This window comes from Mustela erminea, chromosome 10 (genome assembly GCF_009829155.1).
Source record: "Mustela erminea isolate mMusErm1 chromosome 10, mMusErm1.Pri, whole genome shotgun sequence".
NCBI classification, from domain to species: domain Eukaryota; kingdom Metazoa; phylum Chordata; class Mammalia; order Carnivora; family Mustelidae; genus Mustela; species Mustela erminea.
This window is the reverse complement of record NC_045623.1, coordinates 45,615,622-45,640,208: the sequence shown is the minus strand read 5'-3', so window position 1 is coordinate 45,640,208 and position 24,587 is coordinate 45,615,622. Positions and strand designations below refer to the sequence as shown.

General features: G+C 46.5%; 2 protein-coding genes across 2 annotated transcripts in view; one reads left to right on the top strand and one right to left on the bottom strand.

The window, feature by feature from the left end:
• The window catches only part of LOC116567296 (aspartate aminotransferase, cytoplasmic-like), an 88,458-nt gene extending 83,427 nt beyond the window's left edge, over window positions 1–5,031 (bottom strand). Inside the window, 1 exon segment of the mRNA XM_032302289.1 lies at window positions 4,964–5,031. Within this exon segment, the coding sequence (XP_032158180.1) occupies window positions 4,964–5,031 (68 nt within the window).
• ST6GALNAC5 (ST6 N-acetylgalactosaminide alpha-2,6-sialyltransferase 5) overlaps window positions 1–24,587 on the top strand; it is a 167,970-nt gene that overhangs the window by 117,140 nt on the left and 26,243 nt on the right. The gene's annotated exons all lie outside the window — the stretch shown is intronic.

Sequence of the window (24,587 nt, the reverse complement as noted above, 5' to 3'; positions counted from 1 at the left end):
CACCATTAATTCCCACAATTATTATTTGAAAGAGGTGGTATTATCATCACCATTTTATTTCTTTAATAACATCTTTATTGAGATACAATTCACATATCACACAGTTGGCTCAATTAAAGTATGTGATTCAATTTTTTTTTTTTAAAGTAAGCTCTAAGCCAAATGTGGGTCTTGAACTCACAACCTTGAGAGTGAGAGATGCATGTTCTACCGACTAAGCCAGCCAGGTGCCCCATCACTATTTTATAGATCAGAAAAGAGAGACACAAAAAAAGCTAAGGTATTTGCCATAGATCTTATAGCTCGCAAGTGGTGGGCTGGGATTTACCTCTGACCTGGTGATTCTGGTGCCCGAGACTTTTTGTTTTTTTGGTAGAGTTGACAGACAATTACATTCTTTGCGGATGTGCAACTTAGTGATTTGACAACTTTTAACAACCACACTGTGCTAATCAAAGTGACCAAGAGCTTTTGGAAATTTGGAGAGAATTGCATCATCCCTAGGCAGCAGAAGTATAAGACTCTAGAAGAGAGAGAAAGGCCTTCTCTGTGGAAGTGATGGTTGGTAGTTTCTTGGGCCTTAGATACACATAGACCATCTATCTGTGGCCAGGAGCATACTTCGTTGATTGATGCCTAAGGACTTTGCAGAACCCCAGCAACCTGACTGCGATGGGTGTGGAAGTTGCAGGAAACCCAGATGAGCTCTGCTCTGTGAATGAGAAAGGAACATCAGTATGAAGCTGCTCTTGCTCTCCAGCCAGCTGGGACCTTCTCTTCATTGGGGAGCCCATGGACACTGTGAGCAATTGGAAGGGCTTTTATAAGTCTAGCCTAGGGCCTTTCATCTCAGGTTCCAGAAGACCATGGGTTGATTAGAAGAGGTTTTTTGTGTGTGTGTGTGTTTTTTTCCCCAAATAATAAAATTATTTATGTATTTATTTAGAATTATTTATTTATTAATAAATAAATTATTATATTTATTTATTTATTTATTTGACAGAGATCACAAGTAGGCAGAGAGGCAGGTGGGGGGCGGAGAAGCAGGCTCCCTGCTGAGCAGACAGCCTGTTACAGGACTTGTTTCCAGGACCCTGAGATCATCACCTGAGCCGAAGGCAGAGGCTTAACCCACTGTGCCACCCAAGCGCCCTGATTGGAAGAGTTTTTAATAAAGGGATCTAATGAGGAGGATATAAAAATGAAGAAAAAATGGTCCCTTTCCCAAGAATCTCGCAGTTGGAGCGGTGGACACTAACAGGAAACCAGCACCAGTTTCATGTGATGTTTCCATAGACATACTGGAGAGTTGGCCTGTTATCAGTGAGGCCAGGGCCCTTCAAACCTCTTAGGGATGGGACAGTCAAGTCCAAGAAAATCCCCTAAAGGGACCTTCTATTACCATTCATTGTCATGAAAGATTGACAGTTGTCCTGGTTGATGTGGAGTGTATCCCAGGCAAAGGGAGCAGTGTGTAACAGGACATAAGGTGAAGGTAGCCCCACATCCCTTAGGTGCCTCATGAACAACCAAAACTAGCCAACAGGTTGCCGAAGGACTCTTACGTACTCTTTGATGGAGTGCTCAGACCTAGATCTATACCCCAAAGCCTGGGTCCGTGTGTCAGCACGAAGTCAGAGTCCCTGTTTCTTAGGCTCCTGTGATTCTGTATGTAATCTCATAGTTACATCCCCTGGAAGGTGGATGATGGTAAAAACCGTTCAGTACCTTTTGCAAAACTAGAATTGCCAAGGAGGAAAGAAGCTAATATTTCTCGAGCAGTGACTACTAGGCAAAGTGCCTTTTGGGTGGTTAGGATTTTTTTTGGTGGGGGGACAAGGCTGGTATTTGCTGCCTTTACCAGCAACTTGTTCATCAAGCTGTAGCAGCTTGCCTTATCACTGAGAAACCTCCTCTTTTAACCAGAGAGGTGTCACGACTTGTCTTCCCCTGAGTTCTATTTACATTTGGAAGCATCTCCTTCCTCCAGGAGAAGCATCACTAAAATCCTCACGCTACATCACATTTCCCAGCTGCCACTCATCCCTTAGGGGCTATTAACATTTATTTACATCGACATGGTGGCTCACCACCTTAAGTGAAAGGATAAACAATTAATGTCCCAGCTTGTGGCAGCAGGCTGGCCTTTCTGGGACACCATTAGGACTTGTCCTAGAGAGGGCTGTGCAACATGGCTGCTCAGCCCCAACCTTAACTAATTATTCAATCAACGATTTGGCAGGTCAGTCAATGGGAAACGATGTACAGTCGGCTAAAATTGATCACACTTCATTTCCCATCAATTGTCAAGCCAAATTGTGGATAAAGTCATAAGTAAAGGATCATTGCCTGTCATTCCTGGGACCGAAGTGTTTCCCTATCCCTTCCATTTCCTTAGACCCCAGGCTGATCAATAAAAGTAAGTATTCTGCTCTTACAGAAGGACCCAGGATAGAATGGTTCCCACCTTCTGAGATGCATGGGGAGGGGAGACTGTTTGCTATTTCATAATTGATGCGGCTGTGCCATATAATCCGCTAACCTTGTCAGGCAGCTCGGCTGTGGAGGCTGGATTTTAAATCCCATGATCCATTATGCATCACTTACTTCCACATCTATTACTGTTCCATCGGCCGAATGACAGGATTCCCCACCAGGGCCTCTGATTGTGTGGGACCCTTCAACGCTATGCGTATGGAAAGGCCTGTGGAACTTCACACTTGGGTGATTTACAGGCAATTAGCAGGAGGCAGTGGCAGATTTAGTGTAGCTTTCCCGAAAGTTAGGAATAAAGGATATAAGCAGGCAGACTACCAGCCTCCTAAAAGGCTCGGAATGATCCAAGCAATGAATTCTGTGACTCTAGCCACTACCCTCTCAGAAGATGTTGTAAAAATAGGATGTGCTCTTGACTTAGATGATGGGCTGCTTCCAGAAGTCGCCACTGGCCCAGCTGGTGGACACCCACTGGCCGGGCCACGGAGAGAGCAGGGCCACACACTCAGATTCACGTGTGCCCCTGCCACTGCCCCCAAACCGCCGACCTCCATCCTCAGGTGGGGAAGGCCTCTGGGACCTGCGTGTCAGCCACCAGAAAACAACCGGGATGGAATTTTCTGAGAAACATGGCCATGTGCAGAAATTATCACATGTTCCTCACAATGATTTGTGAAGTGGAAATTGTGGAGTTTTTCAATCTTGATTTCACGGCTTAGAAAACTAAGGTTTAGAAATTTGAGCGACCCTCCTTCATGTGTGGCTACTTAATAACAGCTGGGTTTAGACTCCAGGTCTCTAGGGCAACATACGTTTCTCTACATAATAGTTTCTCAGTCAGTGGATTTCAATGTACTAATGTTCTCACACATCTATGCACAAGAACAATTCTCTTGTTCACCCAGCAAATACGTGTGGAGAGCTCACCATGTACCACCTCCAGAAGCTCACAGTCTAAGAAGAGAGACGGCAGCAAGCATCAAAATGATGCAGAATGGACCCTACTGAAGTGGTTGAAGAGTGGGTGCTTGGGGAGGACAGAAGGGTGCTTATTTCAGTCTTAGGTGTGGTCTAACAGAGTTTCTTCTGAGGGAATTGTGTAAAGCCTCAAGGACAGGAAATGGTGTAAGGCTTCAAAGAACCAAGCTGAAAGGACTTTGTAGAAAGAGGGAACAGCATATGCAAAGCTCCAGAGGCCACAGCATATGCAAAGCTCCAGAGGCAAGACAGAACTTAATGGGCAGATGGTTGGAACTTAGAAAACGGTTTGGGAAAGGGGAAAGGTAGGCTGGAGAGGATTCCATCCTATTCACAGAGGAACTTGTAAGCTTGTAACTGGCTGTTTCCACAGAGCCAGTCTTCTGAGACCAGCATCCCTGAAGGCAGGGGTTCAGACTCAACCCCAGCCAAGTCCTTGTCCTCCTCCTTCTCCTCCTCTCCAGGAGGAAAGATGATTGACTTTTAGTCATCACCAAGCATTTCTGGAATGGCTACCGCATAGGTAATGCCTCTGTCTCAAAGTACACAGTGGTAACTCCTCACTCAAACATCCCCCGCCCCCCTGGAAAAAGGCTCTGTAGGCTAAGTGATTTTCTGAAGGTCACTTGCTCCTAGTTGAGGAAGAGGCTGAGGTTCCCGCCAGCCTTCTGGTCCCATCTGTGTTCCAGTGTTACTTAAACATTCCCTTTGGCTCCCTTGTATGTCAGCCTTTCCACTCAAACTCACTGGGATGCACCCTCTTTTCATTATACTATTTTCTTTTTTTTTTTTTAAAGATTTTATTTATTTATTTGACAGAGATCACAAGTAGGCAGAGAGGCAGGCAGAGAGAGAGAGAGGAGGAAACAGGCTCCCTGCTGAGCAGAGAGCGCGATGCGGGGTTCCATCCCAGGACCCTGAGATCATGACCTGAGCCGAAGGCAGCGGCTTAACTCACTGAGCCACCCAGGCGCCCTCATTATACTATTTTCTTTTTCAAATAGTTTCATATTGGAGAAGACAATGCCACTCCCAAGCCTTTGAAGTGCCCTCCGTGCACAGAAGGGGGGTGGAATATTGCACTGAAATTGGGAGTTTCAGCAACTTCTTCCATGTTTCCTTTTTTTTTTTTTAATTTTTTTTCAGTGTTTCAAGGTTCATTGTTTATGTACCACACCCTTTTTAATTGAATATAAGTAATAAGCTCAGAATTGTTTCAAAAATAATGTGAGTCATCGTGAAGACTTATTTCTGACTTACGTGAGCAACTGTAAAGAAGGAAAATTGGCAATGACATGAATGGGACATTATGGACTACGAGTCTGGGTACAGCATCCAAAAAAAAAGAGAGAGGCTGGGCCTTTTTGTAAGTTAGAGAGCATCCAGGGAACTCGCAGGCCTTGTCCTAGCTTGTGTGTTGCAGACTGTACCCAGGAACAGGCAGAAAGCAAGCGGAGCGGAGACCTCTGCGCTCCCACCCAAGCAATACCCGGGGCGGCGCTTGTCCCGAGGGCTGCTCTCCACGTACATGACGTCAGTTTCTATTTCCTTCAGCATCACAACGTCAATGAAGTAGAACAGCGGATGTTTCCACAAGATATCAAGTGACAGAGAGTCTTATTCTCTCTTGACTGGCCAACAGAGCTAGTAGCTATCTAGTCGTATGGGTTTAGGGGGTACAAATAGAGACGTCTCAAGGAGCCAGGCAGGAGCTGTAAATACAAGACTGGCCTCGCGAGTGCCAAGGGCACAAGGGCAGATGGATGCCCTCCCCACACCACAGGGCTGCTGCTCCGCTCCCCTTGACTGGGATTATAAGGGAACAGGGACCTGGTGACCCAGATGTTCTACATTTTCGAGGAAAGCTAAAATTCTGGGTTTTGCGTGTTTCTTTTATATTTTTAAATTGGAAAGCTCCTGATATTGAATTGCTGCAACCCTTGTCTTGTATCCTTAGCTAGGAGGAGGAAAAATGATCGTTCACTGCTTATTACTGAAAGTTCCTCCACAGGACTTCGTAGTATTTGTAAATCTCAGTAGTATGAAAAGAGGTAAATGTGAGATAAGAATTTGGTATTAAATACTAAAAACAAGGCTTGTTCAAAATGTGGGAGCTATATTGAGGAGCTAATACGGCGAGAGAAGTAGAGTGGAAAAGAAGCAGAGCGAAAGAGCACGGGGTATGGAATAAGAATTCCTGAGTCTCCGTGCGTCCACGGACAAGGGCTATGGTCGGTCCTGCCTCAGTTTCCTCAGCTGTAAAGCCAAAGATTTGATTCGGTTTCTACCTGAGCACTCTTCTAACCATAACCTGGTGACCCACCTCCCCACCCCCTTCCAATGAAATCCGTATGGCACCCCTTCAAGGATCCCCTTTCAGTCCTCGGCAGTTTGGGTTTCATTCTGAATTAGTGTTCTCTTCCGTGATGTAGTGCTGGAAGAAGAAGAAGAGTCTGTCACACCAGGGCTGCGGAGAATATTAGAAACACAAAGGGCGACAACTATCATATGATCTCCCTGATATGAGGAAGTGGTGATGCAACATGGGGGCTTAAGTGGGTAGAAGAAGAATCAATGAAACAAGATGGAATTGGAAGGGAGACAGACCATAAGTGACTCTTAATCTCACAAAACAAACTGAGGGTTGCTGGGGGGAGGGGGGTTGGGAGAAGGGGGTGGGATTATGGACATTGGGGAGGGTGTGTGCTTTGGTGAGTGCTTTGAAGTGTGTAAACCTGGCAATTCACAGACCTGTACCCCTGGGGATAAAAATATATGTTTATAAAAAATAAAAAATTAAAAAAAAAAAAAAAAGAAAAAGAAACACAAAGGGCAGAAGGAGAGTTCCAGAAAGAGCCACTCTCATTCTCTTGCCTCAGTATCTCATCTATCCTGTCCTGCCAGGTCTAGTCATTTAACAGATGATCATTAGACTTCTTATCCCCGGTGAAGAATCCTAACGACCGTTAAGGGTTCAGAATCCTACCAGCGGCGATGGTCTGCGGGCTGCTGAGTACACGGAGGGCGCAGAAGCAGCTACAAACGTTTGTATTCCTCCCAACGACCCCAAGCGATAGGTTTCTAGAGAACTGTTACTGTGCTCACTCCACAGATGGAGGAATGGCGTCTTCAAGAGGAAAAATCATTTGTGCAGAACATGGTGAGGAGGAAACAGTCCAGCAGGGACTCCGCCTCCAAAGCCCCAGACCTGAATCACGCCCGAGAGGCCAAGTCCTGAGCTGCAGCTTTCGGGCTCCTGGAATCAGGCTTCGGCTCAGATCCAGCCTCTGCCTCTGGCTGAGCGGCTATGGGAAAGTAATTTAATTCCTTTCAAGCCTCGCTTTTCCGATGTGTGATGAGGAAGAATTAAGGGACCTGCCCAACGTTTTGAGGATCAAGTGAGCTAGATAAGACACATCAGGTACTTGTGAGCATTCGATAAACGGAAGTGATTCTTGCAATTGGTCCATGATTATGCTCTATTGTCTTCTTTCTCACTGAGCAGGCAGAACAGGCTGCAAACTTTACCCATCGCATCAAATTGAAAACAAGCATGGAAATAACAGAACAGATGAACATGACGTTTCCCCAGGAGCTAGAAAAGAACTTGAGGGGGCCCCACAGAGCCCCTTCGCCCTGCCTACTGGAACTTTTGGTTCCTTGAAGCCTGGGAAAGCAGTGAAACCTCACAAACTCCCTTGAGCTTCTGGAAAGGAAAACAATGCTCTCTCTGCTCACACTGTCCCATTGTCAAGCAATCACACTCTTTGAAGACTGGGCCACAGGAGAATATGCCCAGATCTTCCCAAAGGCAATTTGTTCCGGGCAGAAGTATTAAATGTCCCCCACGGCTCAGTGGCGTGGAACATTGAAAGACTTGTCCCTTCTCTAGATAAAATTCGAGGAGGGAGAAAGAGGCCATCCTCCAAGCAGTAGGGGCAAGCTGCTTTGTTGTCACTGCAGAAGTGCCTTGGGTCCCAGGCACGGCCCAACCACGTATGCTTTACTCACCATACTGTGGTGTGGGTTTACAAAGTCCTGTGAGTTCTCCCTGAGGGCCTGCACCTTCAGAGCCAAGGGGTGGAGAGAACGGAGAACATGTTCCCACTTCATGTTAATTCCAACTTCTGCCAGACTTCGTAAATAGATCTGCATGCTCGAGAAGGCACGCCTGGATCCTTTGTTTACAACCATCTGAGGTTCCTGAAAGTTCTTGCCCCTTCACAACTGCAGTGCTGTAGGAGGCTAGCTCCTTCTGCTACAAAGACCCACCTTGGATGTACCTGCAGTCCTGGGACGTGATTAAAAATACGTGCCTGTCACATGGAGAAACTGATATTTTGCCCACAGTTCTGGAATGTAGGAGGGGCTTGTGTGTCCTTTCCTGTCTTTTACTTTAAACTGGCCTGAAAATGAAAAAGTCTCAGACCACAGACATCAGACTGTGTTTCCAACACAACACTGAAGCAAAAAATCAGATTGTATTCTACATGGAAACCCCTCAGATTGCGTGATACAGTCCAAACAGTGCAAAGAATGGAGCTAAGAATCCATATTATTTTGATGATGAGGAAAACTTTAATTGTACTAATCACATGGAGCAATGGCCTTTGAAGTCTGAACTATAAATCTGAGATGCTCTTTCAACAGCAGATTCTCCTCATGAGCTATTTGAAGTTGACAGGCGTGCTTTAGAGGGGATCCTCCTGTTGAATGGATACAGTGTGTCTCAAATGTGGTTCTGAGAGGGAGCGCAGGCTGTGGTCTGGCGCTCATGAGGCAGTTCCCCTGTATTTACGGCTTCTTCCTCCTTCCTTCCTCTTTTAGCTTGGGAGGCAGTAGGCAATGCTGTTGACGCCATGCCTCTTAGGAAACGTATCTATAACAACCTACTCAAAAGTTGGTGTAAAACCCCAAGAATCACTTATTAGTATTATCTCTCAGTCTTGAGGGTTGACTAGATCAAACGAGGCTGGTCTCCCCCAAGGTCGCTTATGTGACTCATAGGGTTTCAGTCAGAGAGAGGCTGGGGCTGGGATCCCAGCTGTTGGCTGGGCCCTCACACAGAGTTGTTGGCCAGAGCACCTACAAATGGCCCTTTTCTGTGGCCTGAGCTTTTGAGTTCCAGCATTAAGCATCCCAAGACAGAGCCAGGCCGAAGGCATATCACCATTTCTAATCCAGCTTTCGGAGTCCCACAGTGACACTTTCCAGTGCATTCCATTCACGGGTGATAAGGCACTCGGGTCAGCCCACAGTTCGGGCTGATTAAAGAGAATTAGATTGTGCCTCTTGATAAGAGGAGTGTCAGCAAATTCCAGGATAAGAAAAACTTTCCATTGGTCTTTTTTTTTAAAGTTGTCAGACCAGCCTCCCTTTTCAAAAGTAGTCATACTTGTCTCCATCCCCCACTCATGCACTCATGTCTGGACTAGTAGTAGCTCAAAGAAGTCCACAGAATCCAGCAACCCAATTGGCGGGGCATATGGCGAATGCTGCTTTGCTCTTTTCCAAGAACCCTTTCAGAAGCCTCTGAAATAAGCCAATGACTCTCAAGTAGGACGCGGAAGACTCCCGTGTGGGAATGACTTCATTCCCTTTCGGTGCTACCATGCCCAGAGTCCGGCTGCTGGGTGTGCTCTGGAAATCTCCTCCTGCTCTCTCCAAGCTCAGCTTTCAGAGATATCCATTGTCTGAGAACCCGCATTGCTCACATGAGCCTTTGTCCTGGATAACAGCCCCTGTTCATCAATATGATACATTGCCCCCTGATTTTCTCCTTCTGTCTTTCTTTCGGGATATTCCTTTCTCCTCTCTGATTGCTTTTTCTTCTTAGACCATTACTCTACTTGATAGTGCCAGGTTATCATTGGATCCCATCTCTGTCTCCAATAAGCCTGTGATTGATACTAATCTTCCTCCTGGGACACATTTTATAGGATGCACAGTGGAAACCACTCTCTAAATCTTAGCTTTATATGTGCTGACAATTTACAAGGTTGCACCTCACACTCGTCTCAGGAGGCTTAAGGGGAAATTTGAGAACTGTGTAATCAGACCTCCTAATAAGAACAGAAATGCCTTTCTTACACAGACATGGTCATGCCAGTCAGTAGCCAGTGCTACACCCCTCTTTGCCTATTTAAATTTTATTTTTTTCTCTAGCCAACAAGATGCACATCTAGTGCCATCTGGGACATGTCCAGTTCCTAGAAACCCAGCATGCGTTCTTCCGAGGAGAGTGGTATTTTAATCACTCTAATAAAAGCTTTCCCTTGCCATCAATTCCATAAAAACAGAAAATTAGGGTGGTTGCAAACACCTCACTGAAGAGAAGCTTTGCTATATAATGTAACTGTACCTCTCCCAGGAAGAGAGATTTACAGACACAGCATGGGGCCCTCTCCCACAGACACAGGCTTGAGCTAGAACTTTATTCTTGTAGACCGGAGAAAGTGTTCTATAGAAAGTGTTGACTTCCCCTGTGGACTTTGTACCCCTGAAGCGTGCAGGCCAAGGAAGCCGGTGTAAGGCAGTGTTTACTTGCAACACTATTAGATTCCTCATGTTCTTCAAATGACTGCCAACATCCAGAAAACAGAGCTACCTCAGGACTCAGAGCTTTTGAGCAACCCACGCTGGCTGCATGATTTGTTCATTAGTTTACAGGAAACTCAAGGAAGGATGCTTCTGTCTCTTTAACTTCAGTGTGCTCACACTGGGGACCAGTAAAAGGAATCGTGATGAAAACTGGGTTTGTTTTCTGTTGCAGCTTAAAGAGTCAGACTCCGGGGGGTGCCTGGGTGCCCCAGTTAGTTGAGCATCCAACTGTTAGTTTCGGCTCAGGTCATGATCTCAGGGTCTTGGGATGGAGCCCCACATCAGGGCTCCCTGCTCAGTGGGGAGTCTGCTTGAGATTCTCTCTCCCTCTGCCCCTTCCCCTCTCCAGCACATGCACACATGTGATTGTGTGTGTGTGTGCGCACATGCGTGTGCACATATGAACTCTCTCTATCCCTCTCTCAAATAAATAATCTTAAAAAAAAATCTAAAAAAGAAGGAGAAAATAAAGATACGAAAATGTTCTTCCAAGTAGTTGGATTTTACCTCCTATCTTGTTCTCGTATCTGTAATGTCAGTCCTATGGATTACCCCATTTAGAAGAGAGGTATCTCACAGCCTTTCCGGTTTTCTTCCTCCTACATCTGTACTCTTTCTGAATCAATATTTCTGGGCACATTGAGTGTTCTGGGCTAACTCACCCCAAATCTGCATGTTGAAGTCTTTACCCCCAGGACCTCAGAAGGACTATCTGGAGATAGGGCATTTAAAGAGGTAATTATATTAGAATGAGGTCTTCAGGGTGGGCCCTAAATCAATCCGACCTATGTTCTTAGAAGAAGAGGAGATTAGGACCCAGACTACACGGAACAAGAGACAACCACGTGAGGACACAGTGAGAAGGAGGCCATCTGCAAGCAAAGGTGAAAGGCCTCAGAAGAAACCAAACCTACAGACATGTTATCTTAGACTTCCTGTCTCCAAAATGGTGAGGGCATGAACTACGGCTGTGGCAGTTCCCCAGTCTGTGGCATCTCACTACGGCAATCCCAGCCAACGGGTACTGGGGTAGCTTCTCCTGTGTGTAGCTGGAACTCACTTTTCTGGGTAATTAACTAAAAGCGCCTTGCATCGTGTGGGTACAGCTCCATGCAAGGTGACCGCAGCCCAGTTCCCTGATGTAGCGAGAGTTAAGGCTGTGGCAATCCTTACTTTCAGGGTGCCAAGATGAAGCTGGAGAGGGAAACAACAAAGGAAGTGTCCAACATGAGCGGAACCCAGCTTCGATGCGTACAGAGATGACTGGGCATGTAAAAGGCAGCCTGAGGGTTCCGGGATGGCTGTGCGTGGGGGTCGGTATAAGCAGGGAAGTAGAAAACTGCAAAAATCTGAAGACGGAACTAGTCTGTGCGGGATCCACTTGTTAACTGGCGCGGGAAGTGGTTAGGCTCCCACCTCCCACAGCGTCTGGGAGATAGGGGTCTTCAAAGGTTGGCTGGAGCAAACAGCAAATGCTCTTGGCAGCCTTGAGATCTCACAGGCACTTGGAGGGGAACCCGGCCATGTCAGGGATGCAGGCTTGAGCTGTTAGAAACTGCGTTTGTTCATCTTTATAGGCCAAGGTTGACAGGCCTGGTGGAGAAAGAGGCTCAGAGGAGACTGGCTAGCATCTGATCCAGGAGAGGATCTTCGACAAGAGCCCCTAGAATCAGGCCGGCCCTAGGCGCTGGCACGTGCTGTTTAAGCCCACCCGGCACAGGCTCCTGGGGAGATGCATAAAAAGTAACCCGGAAAAAAATAAATAAATAAGTAAAGAAAAGTAACCCGAGGCCCCTGCGGACATAGCAGCTTTCAGTATTGGAGCACAGGGCCTGTTCTGAACTGTGGGGTGACACTCGGCTGGGGGTGGGGGGTGCTCCACAAAAGTGGACCTGAAATCCGGGACTCAGGCTCAGAACTCATGGCAGTGAAGGAGACAGGAGCCTTCAACGTTAGAATTTAGGGTTGGCGTTCTTTCTGTACTCGCTGCGCTTTATTATGCCGTGTTCACACAGCACAGGCAGAGAAGCAAGAGGCCGAGCAGGGGCGTATGGCTGAATTGAGACATGGCAGAGACAACCAGAAAAGCGTGAGCTGTGAAGCAGGTGGGAAGTTTTTTAAAGATAGGAGTCATCTGGGTCCCCTAGGCAGGCGTCCTGTGTTAACGCTGACCGAACTACAGCCCATTTGTGTAAAGGGGTCGCCGTCTGGGGTTCCAGGACTAGGGGAGCCCAGGCATCCAGCTGCGGCCCGACCCAAGGCAGAGAGGAAGGGACTGTTTGGTTCTGGTGGGCCTGGCAGCTTGGGAGCTTCCCGAAAGCGGGGACCACATCATGAAGCTGACACCCCAAGCCCAGCCTGGATTAGTGTCCCTAGAAAATATTCTCATAACGGCCTGTGCTTTTCTTTCATAGCATTTATTTCAGTTATAACTATGTATTTGTGCAATTATCTGACCCCTGTTTTCCCCGCTAAACCATATGTTTTATGAAGACAGAAACGATGGCTATTTCACTTTCCATTGACTTCACGGTGCCTGATACAGTTCTAATGTGCAAGGGTTGGAGCTCAAGAAATACTTGTTCAGTGAATGAATGAACCCATGCATGTTGATGCCCCCAAGCTGTCAGAGTCTCACCTCTGGTATGGAACTCTGTGGGATGCATGGAAGGTCAAGGGCAGGATGTAGCATCCTCCCCGGGGTTAGATGAGAAGCCTGTGCCCTCAACTGGCCTCAGGGTGTGAGATAACAGGTGCCCCAATGTGGATGGGGAGAGTGTGTCCCTCTGGAAGGCCAAGAAAATCTCAGTGGCGGAGTCGGATTTTGGGGATTTCAGAAAAGCCTTTGACATGTGAGACCCCAAAACTCTGTACCGGCAGGTCATCTCCCCGGCCCCTCTGCCCTTTCTACTTCTGAATCCTTCCTCTGGCCCCCAGCTCCTCGTGGATTCTGTTTGTCCTTGGCATAAACATTATAGGCACTGAGGATTTACTGAAAAAGCCCCGCCAAAGATTCTGAAATCTCCCCCTTGTCCCCACACACAGATCTCACTCCAAGGATGCTAAAATGCCTGACCATCCAGCACACTCACTCCTTTGCCTTAAGGAATTAAAGAGATTACAACTGAACTTTTGTACTCCCGACATAATTTACTTTGTGAGAATCAGCTTTCTCTGGGCACCTGGAACAGTCTTGAGGAAAACAGGTCATGGACTAGATGGATTCTAACCAGGAAATGTGGTTAAGAAGATCTGGAACACGGGGTCCTTCTGCAGCCACAGTGACATCCTTGGGTAGCCAGGAGGGAGACGGCTTGAGTGTGCTGGTTATGCGCTAGGGTGCGGAAGGGGGGGACGGTTGCAGGACGTGATGCAAGCAATGTAAGCGATAGGAAAAGCCCGAAGACAGAGAGGTCAGCCAGTTCCCAGCTCCGTGCACTGTGTAAGATCACCGGCCCCTCCCTCATGCCTGTCTCCTGACTCAAGGCAGGGGTCTCCTCTCTGACTACAGAGCCCGGGCTGCCTTACTGGCCTCAGCGTCTGGTAAATAGTAAACATGTAAATACAGGTAGACGGGCTCAGTCTCCTTTCATGAGCTCATTTCCAGAGGGAGGCGGGCACCTGCTCAAACTATTTTCAGGAAAGAATATTATTCCCTAAGATTTTCTCTTAATAGACGGCGTTGCATAATGGAAAGGAAACTGGGCTGGAGGTTTAAACGCGATTTCTCTTCCCTGCATTGACACTGACTCACTGTGCGACCTTGGTCAAGTTCCTTCACCTCCTGGAGAGACTATTTCTTTCATGTAAATGTCATGCCACCTTTGACTTGTTTGCTGCCAGTTTCGCAGGAAAAAGCACCCTGGGAAATGTGATTAAGGAGAGGCTCCTGGCCTCTTAGCCAGCGGAGGGGGCTTTCATGCTCAGACCGGGGGAGCACTTTGGATCAGCTCCTCTCGTGTTAATTTCCTCCTCCTTCTCACCCACCCCGTCGTCTCCAGATGAGGGCACAGTATGGCAGATTGCATGTAAAACTGCTTTCTGAAAGGCACACCTATGCATCCTGGCCGGGATGCCTTTGCGTGGACCTGGGACTAATTCCAGTGTTGGCACTGGCTTGCAGAGGTGTCGTTGGAAGGGTTTGGGCGGGCTAACATTAGTGCTTTCCAGGGTGGGACACATACAGCCCTGGTTCCAGGTACCAAGGAACCACATACTTTCCAGGGCTCTCCAAAGTCAGCAGAAAGGGCACAGCACAGCAGGTGTCCGCCCTGGGCCTATTTGACTTACTTATCAGTTTGATGTCTGCCTCCCCAGCTTGTAGGTAGCCGCCGTGATGGCAGAGACATGTCTAGTTAGCTCACTCTTGTATCCTTAGCATCTCCCTCTGCCCCCCAACCCCTGCTTGTGCTCTTTCTTCCTCTAATAAATAAAATCCTTTAACATTTAAATATATATATAATATATATATATATTTTTTTATATATATATATAATATATATATATAGTATTTTGTTTTTTGAATGAACGAATGAATGAATGGTAATATGTTTGGTACAAGGCTGTGCTGTAGAACATACTGCTGGAGTCTGGCTCTTGCCCCACAGGCTTCCCCTAAACTGATGGAGAGCAAGGCAGGCAGAGGTCCCAGGCAGCAGTGCAGTGGTTCCGGTAACGGCTGGCTCCAATGTCAATGTTCCCCCAGGGGATGGAAGGGGTAGAGGAAGGGGGGGTGCTGGCTAAGAGTCCCTTCACCTCCATTCCAAAACAGAAACTAAAAAATGTTCATGATACGGAGAAGAATGAGAAAGGGCCAGCTCCTACCACACAACGGCTAAGGGTCTTTTCATGGTTCTATATTGTAACTAATCCCAAAAGATATATTCCTCGACCTCCAATCACTTACAACAAAAATTTGTGTTGTCTTTTATACTGAAGATGGATTGAAATGTATTCAGATTCCTTTATACTTGGGTGTGGCACTTTTGACCCGCTCTCAGAGGACCTGCACTTGGGGACAGAAGTGAAGGTCTACTTCAGTTTCTCTTGGCCTCTTCCGAAGGTTGGAAGCATAAGCTTGAAATGAGTGACCATTAATTGAGCATCTTCTGTGTGTTGGATACTGGAGTAAGCTCTGTGGGTAAGACAACATCCCAAGGAGTTTGTGGGCTAGCAAGGGGCCTTGGCATATAAAGCTGGGTATAATAAGATTGTCGGAATTCAGGTGAGAGACGGTGGAGGGCTGAACAGGGGCATTCCCACTAGGAATGGAGAGAAGGGGCAGAGTTAGGAGAATTTGAGGCTAAGGATAATAAGACTTAATGAGTAATGATTGGTCGAGGCAGAGAAAGAGAGAGAGGGTTAGTATGACTCCCAGGCTTGGGGTTTGGGCAGCGGAGTAGGGCTGGGATCCTCATCACAGGACAGGAAAGGTGGCAGATGTGGGGAGATTGAAGAGTTTAGCTGTAGATGGTTTGAGGGCGAAGCTCCTATGTGCCATCCAGCGGGAAAAGTCTATCAGGAATTGGACTAATTTCATGCCAGATATCATTTACTGAGTGGGAGAGTTTCACTGTTTTAATATTTTTAAACACCAATATTGTTCTAAAGAACCCTCTCCTCCTTGTTTGGAGACTGATTTATAGTCCTGGCTTCCCTCCAGAGTCTTATCTTTGAAGCAAACATCCCATCAGCCCTGAGTGCAAGTGAAAATGAGCCGAGCCAGAGCAGTGGGGAATACGGTCTGTCTGGCGCTGTATTTACCAGTGCCTTTCTTCAGCGACCCCTGCTCTGGCCCCCTGTGCTGTCAGCTCCCAGCGATATTTATCCTTCCAGTCTCAAATAATTTAACCCTTCTGTGGCCTTTCAAGACAAATCCTGGGCATCTCAGACACCTCTGACACATCCAGGAATAAGCACAGAAGGTGAACATGTCTGTCTCTGCTCAGCCTGGCCAGAGCATCTCTCTCCTTCTCATGCCTTGAAAGCCAAGACAAAGCTTCCTAGTAAAACAGGTCCTCGTGATCAGATGGTGGGTCAGAATATTTCATGGAAAGTCAGAAAAATTATCAGAGCCTCTCAGAACTTCAGGATACAGATGGTACCCCAACTTATAATGGTTCAACTAACAATTTTTTGACTTTATAGTGGTGTGAGAGCAATATGCATTCATTAGAGACCTTACTTCAATCATCAAATTTTGATCATCTTTCGAGGCCAGCCATATGTGTTACGATGTTCTCTGGGGGTGCTGGGAAGTGGCAGCTCCCAGCCTCCCCCCATGATTGCAAGAAGACACTTAAACCATATTATACCCAGACAACCATTGTTTTTCACTGTCAGCACAGGATTCAATAAATAAGGTGAGATAGTCGACATTTCATAATAAAACAGGCCTGGTATGAGATGATTTTGCCCAACTGCAGGCTAATGTAAATGTTCTGAGCATGGTTAAGGCAGGTTAGACCAAGTTACAGTGTTTGATAGGTTAGGTGTATTAAATGTATTTTTTTTTTAAATGCATTTTTGGCTTGTGGTATTTTCAACTTACAGGGGGTTTATCATTATATTACCCTTTCCTAAGTCAAGGGAGATCTGTGTTTTAAAAAAAAAAAAAAAAAGATCTTGCCATTCTCTGAGTAGAACTGAAGCTGGAGGAAAACATCATAGTCTTCTGAGCAAATCATGAGTAAATGGAAAAATGAAACCCAATTCTTGCCGCTTTAGAAACTTACATATCCATTCATTCAGCCAACATTTATTAGGCATCTTCTATATTTAATTAAGCCACTTTGTAGGACAGTATGGGACACAACAATGGAAAGTTCCTCTGCCTCCCAAGAAGGCGACACATGACTGGTCACGACTGATGAGGAAGTAATTTGCAGTCACCAATGGCATCGATGGCAAAGAGCAGCCAAGCACCCTGAGCAGACTAGCCCACTGAGCCCTCACAGTCTTCTGCTGTAGTTTCTATCAGTACCATTATTCTATAGATGAGGAAACTAAGGTACAAGGAAGTTGAGAAATTTGCCAAAGTCAGCAATTGGTAAGTGATGGGATTTGAACTCAAGCAGTTGGAACGAAGGACACTTTGTGAATCAAATGGCCTTGACATGGGACCACGAGTGGTAAGTTAGCTTTCAGTGACTGGAGTCATTCCCAAAGGACGCTACTCTGTGGACAAAGACAAGGAGATGACACTTTTGGATAAATGAGTGATGGTCCCGATTGGGGGAGTTCTTCAAATGGTCAGTAAAAAATAAGATATGAAGGGTCACTTTGAGAAATGCAGACTTCTCTCTACAGGTAATAGGGAGTTGAGGAAGATCTTTGAGCGATAGGATCAGAGCTGTACTGTGGTTCCTGCGCTCTAGCCACTTAGTAAAATAAGTAGACAAAAAACAAAGGAAGAAGAGGAAGGAAGGAAGGAAGGAAAGAAGAAAAAGAAGGGAAGGGAAGGAAAAGAAAATTTCCTGGCTGTCTGATAGAGTAATTATAGTTATCCTCCCTACTTTATAAAATGTATAGTTTTCTTTATTCTTGCTCACATAGTCAAGAAAGTGGGAGTTTCTGATATTTCTGATTTAAGCAGCGATTGAAGGACTTGGTCTCCTTTCACTCTTTGGCTTTGCCCTCTTTGACCAGGGACTTCCAGGTTCACTGTGCTGTGTATATCAAGACATTGGGAAGAGAGAGAGAGTGGGGAAGGCACCTGCTTCTTAAGTTCTCCAGTGACCCTCACTCTGAGTTCATTGGGAGGCATGTTCCCCCACCGCCAGAGGCATGGGGACAAGGAATGTGGTCCCTGACTGGGCAGGCTTCCATCTATGACTGCCCCGGGAGAAGGAAACATGACTCGTGTCAGAAAGTCTATCGCACGTGAATGCAGAAAGAAAAGCTAATTTACCCGCCAGCAATAACTTCAGAACAGTCTAGCACCTCATTTTGAAGTCTGGTTGAGGAATGAGTCTTATGAACAAATGAGGCTTAAAATAAAATAATATAAGTATAGTCCCTTTTAGCACCAAATCATATTTGTCTAAATTATTCTTGAAGGTTCCAAATTGATTTTATACTTTCTTACATAAGTGAACAAAGCTTAACTTAATTTAAGCTCTTCTTGATGACTTAGGGTCCCCTTTATGAATGTCACTTATTATAATGCAGTGCGTTGTGTACGGATGGCTTTTGAGTGCTAGAAATATTTGTTGTTGCACTGAATGCCTCCAGAATTCTAGGCTGTTCTACTAAATTTTCTCTTTAGTCTTTCTGTCCCCCTAAGAAGTTTTATAGTCACTGTATCATCTCAGCACCTCTAATGTTGGTTTTCCAGTGCTTTCTACATTCTCCTGCCTTTCTTGTTATCTACTAGTTCCTCCCCTCTGTAGATTTTCTTTTCCCTCCTCTTGAGACTCTTCAGTTTTCTTTTCTTTGCCAGTCTTCCACTCAACTCTGTCTTGCCTGTTATGGTGGCCAGATCACCCACACACTTAGGACTAAGATTGACCCAAGATACAGGCTGTGCCTTAGAAGCACTATTACCTGGGGTGCTTGGGTGTCTCAGTTGGTTAAGTGGCTGCCTTCAGCTCAGGTCATGATCCCAGGGTCCTGGGATCAAGCCCCACATCGGGGTCTCTGCTCAGTGGAGAGCCTGCTTCTCCCTCTCCCTCTGCTTGCTGCTCTGCCTACCTGCTCTCTCTCTCTATCTCTCTGTCAAGTAAAAAAAAAAATTAAAATCTTTAAAAGAAAGAAAGAAAGAAACACTATGACCTTGAGCAACTCAACTTTGAACCTCTCTTACCTCAAATGTAAACCAAGGTGGTAATATGTACCTTGCTTTAGAATTAACTGAGATTAATATAATATTAATAATAATAATATTAAAAGTTGCTTCATAACCATTGGTAACCATCACTGTTGTTATTATGGCATTTCCGGGACCTGATGAGGAAGAGCTGGAACAGAGGGGACATCTCCAGTGAGCAGAGGGCTGAAGCCATGAGTCAGGATCCTGAGTCCCCAGGGAGTCACAGATCTGCTGATATGCCGGAGTGTACTCTAAAGAGAGATCTAATATATATGGATCTAATAATAATACATGGAGACACGAAGAGGACTGCCTAAATATCTTCCCTGGTTCCGTCTGGTGTTGCTTTGTTTTTACCAAAAAAGCACCTGTCTCTCAAAAAAAGAATTGAAACGCTCTTAAGCTATCAATGCTGTCTGACTTCATCCACTCACGGTTCCCTTTTTTTTTTTTTTTTAATATTTTATTTATTTATTTATTTGACAGAGAGAGATCGATCACAAGTAGGCAGAGAGGCAGGCAGAGAGAGAGAGAGGAGGAAGCAGGCTCCCCCCTGAGCAGAGAGCCCGATGCGGGACTCGATCCCAGGACCCTGAGATCATGACCCGAGCCAAAGGCAGAAGCTCAACCCACTGAGCCACCCAGGCGCTCCCACTCACGGTTTCTTGACAAAGCTGGAGGAGGGGCGTGCCTTTGTCTCTCTCGCCAGGAACAGCTTTCCTGCCTTTCATAGCCCCTGCGCACCGAGCTATAGCCAGAGGAGCAAAGGCAGTTGTGTCCCGGGCAGCCTGCCCAAAAGCTGCCATTACACAGGGAGTAGGTACTGAATAACTATACAGTGAGCGAGCGAAAAGAAGAAAAGGCGATCTTTCACTAATACAAAGTAAGTAATTCTGTGGCCCAGAGGATGCATGATGTTCAGCAAATGAAAGCAGGTGGCAAAGTAGCTCCCTAGTGTGTACATCACAGCTAATGTCCATCAGTGGTCAGCAAACGAGTATACTGTGCCAGCATCAATAACCCTCTTAGCTTTGTGCTGTGCTTATTTAACTAATGGCTGCCTTACTAGTAACGCATCATGATGGTGTTTACTGAGCTTGGCAAAGTTAGAAATTATGATTTTGTTTACTCGTGTGTTTCCAGCTGGGGTGCTGAGCTGTTGTTCAGGCTGCTGATGACTATCCTTCCACTCTCAGAGCCCCTAAAGTAGGCAGTTCCATAAACAAACCATCAGCTCGAGAACCAACGTGTCAACACGGACACAATCTGGTTATTTGCTACTTGGCAGTAGTCAGTGTTCAAAGCCTCAAATAATGACTTATTTTGAAAACTCCCTTATGCTTAGATAATAAAGTGGATAGAAGTAAGGTTACAGTGTAATCAGTTTAGTTGGTACTACTCAGTCTTCTATGAGAAGATGAAGCATTTGCATCAAATTAAATATTCGATGTGGGATGATTTGTCTCTTGATCTACACTTGGGCATACCAAACGGAAAGGAAAACCAGAGAGAAAGCCTAGGGGAGGGCCGTGGTTCTAGAATGTTCTCCTCACCTGCATGAACTAAATTTAGCTCCTTGTGCAGCAAATACTTAGAAAGCAACCACTATATATTAGGTCCCGGGGATATTACAGTGAGCTAAACCCCACAGAGGCATGAACCCAGATCCTAAGAACCTTGCCATTCTGTGAGGGAAGAGAGACCCTGACTCAAAGATTGCCGACATGGTGAGAACTAGAAAAGGAGAAACAGGGTGGAGTTTAGGGAAGGTTCTCTGAGGGTGTGATGCTTTGAGTGAATGATGAAGGAGTTTCAAAAGTTGGGAGAGAGAAGGCAGGGGAGGGAGCCTTTGAATGCTGTGATTATTTCAGTTAAGCCACAGAATCTCACTGCGAGGTAGAAATTATGTTCCACTTTATAATTGAGCCAGCTTGGCTTCCAGAGAAAGCATGTGCAAAGGCCCCAAGGCAAAACCTTTGAATAGTGCCACTTGGAGCTACAAAGTCAAAGTCAATGCAAGTGGAGTATGGGGAGCTACGAGAGGGTGGGGGATACAGAAGGACTTGGGGGGAAAGTGATATGAGGGTCTCATAAGCCACTGGAAGGACTTTGTCCTCAAAGCAACAGGAGGATCCTCAGGGATTTTAGGGTGTAGAGATACTAAGCACAAGCAGGTCCTAATGAGCTATGCTTTTCAGAAAGTCCTCCCGGACATATGTGGACAGTAGAAGTGTATGTGGGAGGCCTGGTGGTGATCCAGGGAAGACGTGGGTTGAAGCAGGGGTGGGGGCAGGGGGAAGCAAGGTGCAGATGGGTAGAAAAGATCAGATTCAGCAGATACAGCAGGTGGAGTGTACAGGTTCCGGGGTGACTGGATGGAAAGAGAGGCGGGTAGTGGCTTATTCAGGAGGGCCCTTTTTGGGTCTGTGACAATTAACCCATGACAGTCGTACTAGTTACACCTTCCTAAGTGCTTGCCATGCCATTTTGCAGATGAGAACATTGAGGCTGACTAGGGAAGTAGCTATCAATAAATGACTTAACTGGGACTTGAACCCAAGTGTGACTCTTCCTACTTCATTTACAGATTTAATGTTCTGTCCCATTAGATTGTTTTCTCATCTGGTCAACTGAAACCATAGCTTTTTTTCTCCTCCACTCAATTCAGCTATATGTGGAACCCCCATATTCTCCTAATTCTTTTGTTATCAGTTATCAGATTTGGGCCATGCTGTGTTTACGTGAAAGCCCTTTCAAATGTAGCAGGGGCCAAAGAAGCCAGTTTCGTGGAATCTGGTTTGTCTGGCAGTATTATATGTCGCCTTACCCTCATAAAAATGCAGCTTTTTGTTTGTTTTAATGAGCACAGGTGGCCCTTAGACCTGCTTGCCTCCTAGAGGAAGGAATTTCGTAGGAGTGACCTTTGAGGGGAATCCCAGCCAGGAGCTATTTGAAAGGCTAGGAGGTGAGCCATCCTGTACCCTCAGCCCTCGTCCTGGCACTTCAGAGAAGAAAGAGGCTCTGGAAACAGGCTTGTGGCTCTGGCGACTCATCTACACCTTTTTTGGACAGAGAAAAATCCTCTGCTGCTTGCTGAGAAAGTAAGGCAGTCAAGTATTTCTTTAACAATCTATTGAGGACCTGCTGTGTGCCAGACGTGCATCGTGATCTCTGTTCTCGTGGCACTCTTGCTGTAGTGGCAATTAAAAATGTAAATCACTAGAGACTGTGGTAGGTGTCAGAGGAAATCAACAGGATCGTGCATGAGAGGATCGTGATAAACTTGTAGCTTAACTTCCTTGGCTGGTAAAAACGAGAACCGTGGTAGAACTTGCCTGTCAAGGCTGTTTTCAGGATTAACTCAGGTGTTAGATTAACGTCTTGTGTTGAGAACCATGCCTGGCATATCAGCTGAACGTTTTGTCCGTGTTATTAGCAGTTAATATCCTTGTTATATAATAAGTGGGGGAGACTCTGTCCAATTAAGGCAGTCAGGGAGGACCTCCTGGAGGAGATGACTTTCAAGCTGAGACATGAGAGATGGGAAGGATCCGGGCATGTGAATAACTGGGGAGACGAAGACCGGAGGCCGAGAGGGAGCACCCGATCTCTCAGTCTCTCCCCGAGACAGAAAGAAGAGCAGCAGTCCCTGGAGCTGAAAATGGCAAGTGAATCGAGTTCAGGGCCACAGGGCGGACAAGGCCCCGACCAGGCAAAGAATTTGGATTTTACTCTTCAGGTAGGGCAGGGGAATGGCGTGCACTGCATTAAAATTATCAGCCTTGCAGCCATGTGGGGCACGAAGTGTGAGGGTGAAAGCTGCCAGACCCAGTGGGGAGCAGCGGGTGCTGGTGGGGTGTTGGGAGGCAGAGGGTGAAGACCGAGTAGGGAGCAGTGTATTCGTCTCCAGAGCTGCCAGAACAAATTACCACAACCTGGCTGTCTTAGAACAACTGAAATTGATCCTCTCACAGTCCTGGCAGCTGGGAGTCTGAGATCAAGGCTTTGGCCAAGCCGGGCTCTTCCCGAAAGCTCTAGGAATCCTACCTTGTACCTTACAGCTGCCTCAGCGTCCGGGGCCAGTCCGTGCCTCGCTGCGACCTCTGCCTCCTTCTTCACGGGTGTTCTCCCTGGGTGTCATTGTGGCTCTGGGTCTCTTCTTCTAAGTACACAAGGGCTGTTCTAATCCAGTGCAACCTCCTCTTGACTTACTTTCTTAATTACGCAGGCAAAAATGCTTTTTCCAAGTAAGATCACGTCCACAGGTGGGACTTCAACGTCACTTTGTGGGTGTGTGGCGAGGGGCTGTTGGAGAACACAGTTCAATCCACAGCGGGTGTCTGAGTCTGGCCACGCCTTTGGGGGACTGCGCTGGCTGGAGAGAACCCCCATGTCCCACCTCCTAGGGCGAGAGCGGCCACCAGCCTTGCGCATGCTTTCTCCCTATCAGGCGGGGCTCGCCGGCTCTGTGGCTCTTCCTGGCTGCTTCTTCCAGGCAGGCAGTAGGTGGTGCAGAGGTGGGCAGTGCTGCTAAAGAATGATCCTCCTTTCTCATCTGTCTCCACAAAACCACTTCTGCTTCAGGGCACCAGGAACTCAGGACTCTTTTTCAGTGTGTCCCCAGCAACTCTGACCAGGCTATGGATATAGGTGGCTTTTCTTAGATGTGTAGGAGTGAGGAGACCTGGGGTTCATCCCCCGTCCTTCTTGTAGGGTGTGACCTTGAGCAAATCATTGAACCTCTTGACTTTAGGCTCCTTCCTCTGTAAAATGAGGATCCCGGAGTGGTCCAGGGGCTCTCAACCTTGAGGATGCATCAGAAATCACTTGGAGGACTTGTGAAAACACAGGTGGCTGGGCTCCACCTCAGAGCATCTGAGTCTGTAGGTCTAGGATGGGGTCTGAGAATTTTCATTTCTAGAAAGTTCCTAAACTTGGTTGTCACGGTGGGTCTGGGAACCACACCTTGAAAATTATCAGCCTAGACAATCTATGAGATTTCTGCCAGTGATGCTATTGGGTGAGAAGGCATAGGTTTAGGATACGTGGACGGGGATAGATCCAATAAGGCTGGAAGAGTTGTAGCAGGTGGAGAGAGAGAGGTATCAAGAATGAGCTTTGAATTTTGTCTTGAGAAACTGGGTGGAAGGTATGCCTTTAATTGAGATGGCAAACCTTCCCTTTGAGATTGGCGTTACCACATTCATATTACAGATGAAAAAAAAAAAACCAGGGGACTCAGAAAAACTAAGTCACCTTGCCCAAAATTATCCACCTAAGGAGAGGAAGAAGCCAGTTCAAGCCTGGGACTCCAAAGACCCTAATTTACACACTGCTCAGTACTGCCCCCTGCCTGTGGAGCTCTCATCCTCAGGCAGCCAGTAGATGGAAATCATGGAAAATGGGTTGGGGGGCGGAGAGGAGGACTTCTTGGCAGTGAAGGCTGGTGGGTGGGCTTGTCACTGAGAGAGAAGAGCAGCTTGAAAGAGTAACATTTTTCTAGGGAATCACATTAAATAATCAGAGTGGCTTATACCTGTGTCAGGCTGAACCGAGATTGACAGCTAATAAAAGCCCAGTAATTACAGGAAAACATCAGATTGAAAAGTGCAGAGATTCTTGAAACACCTGAAGCCATTTAATATATCTTATGTTTGCTCCAGACCAACAAGCAGCTCCCAGAGCAAGACTGGTCTCATTACTG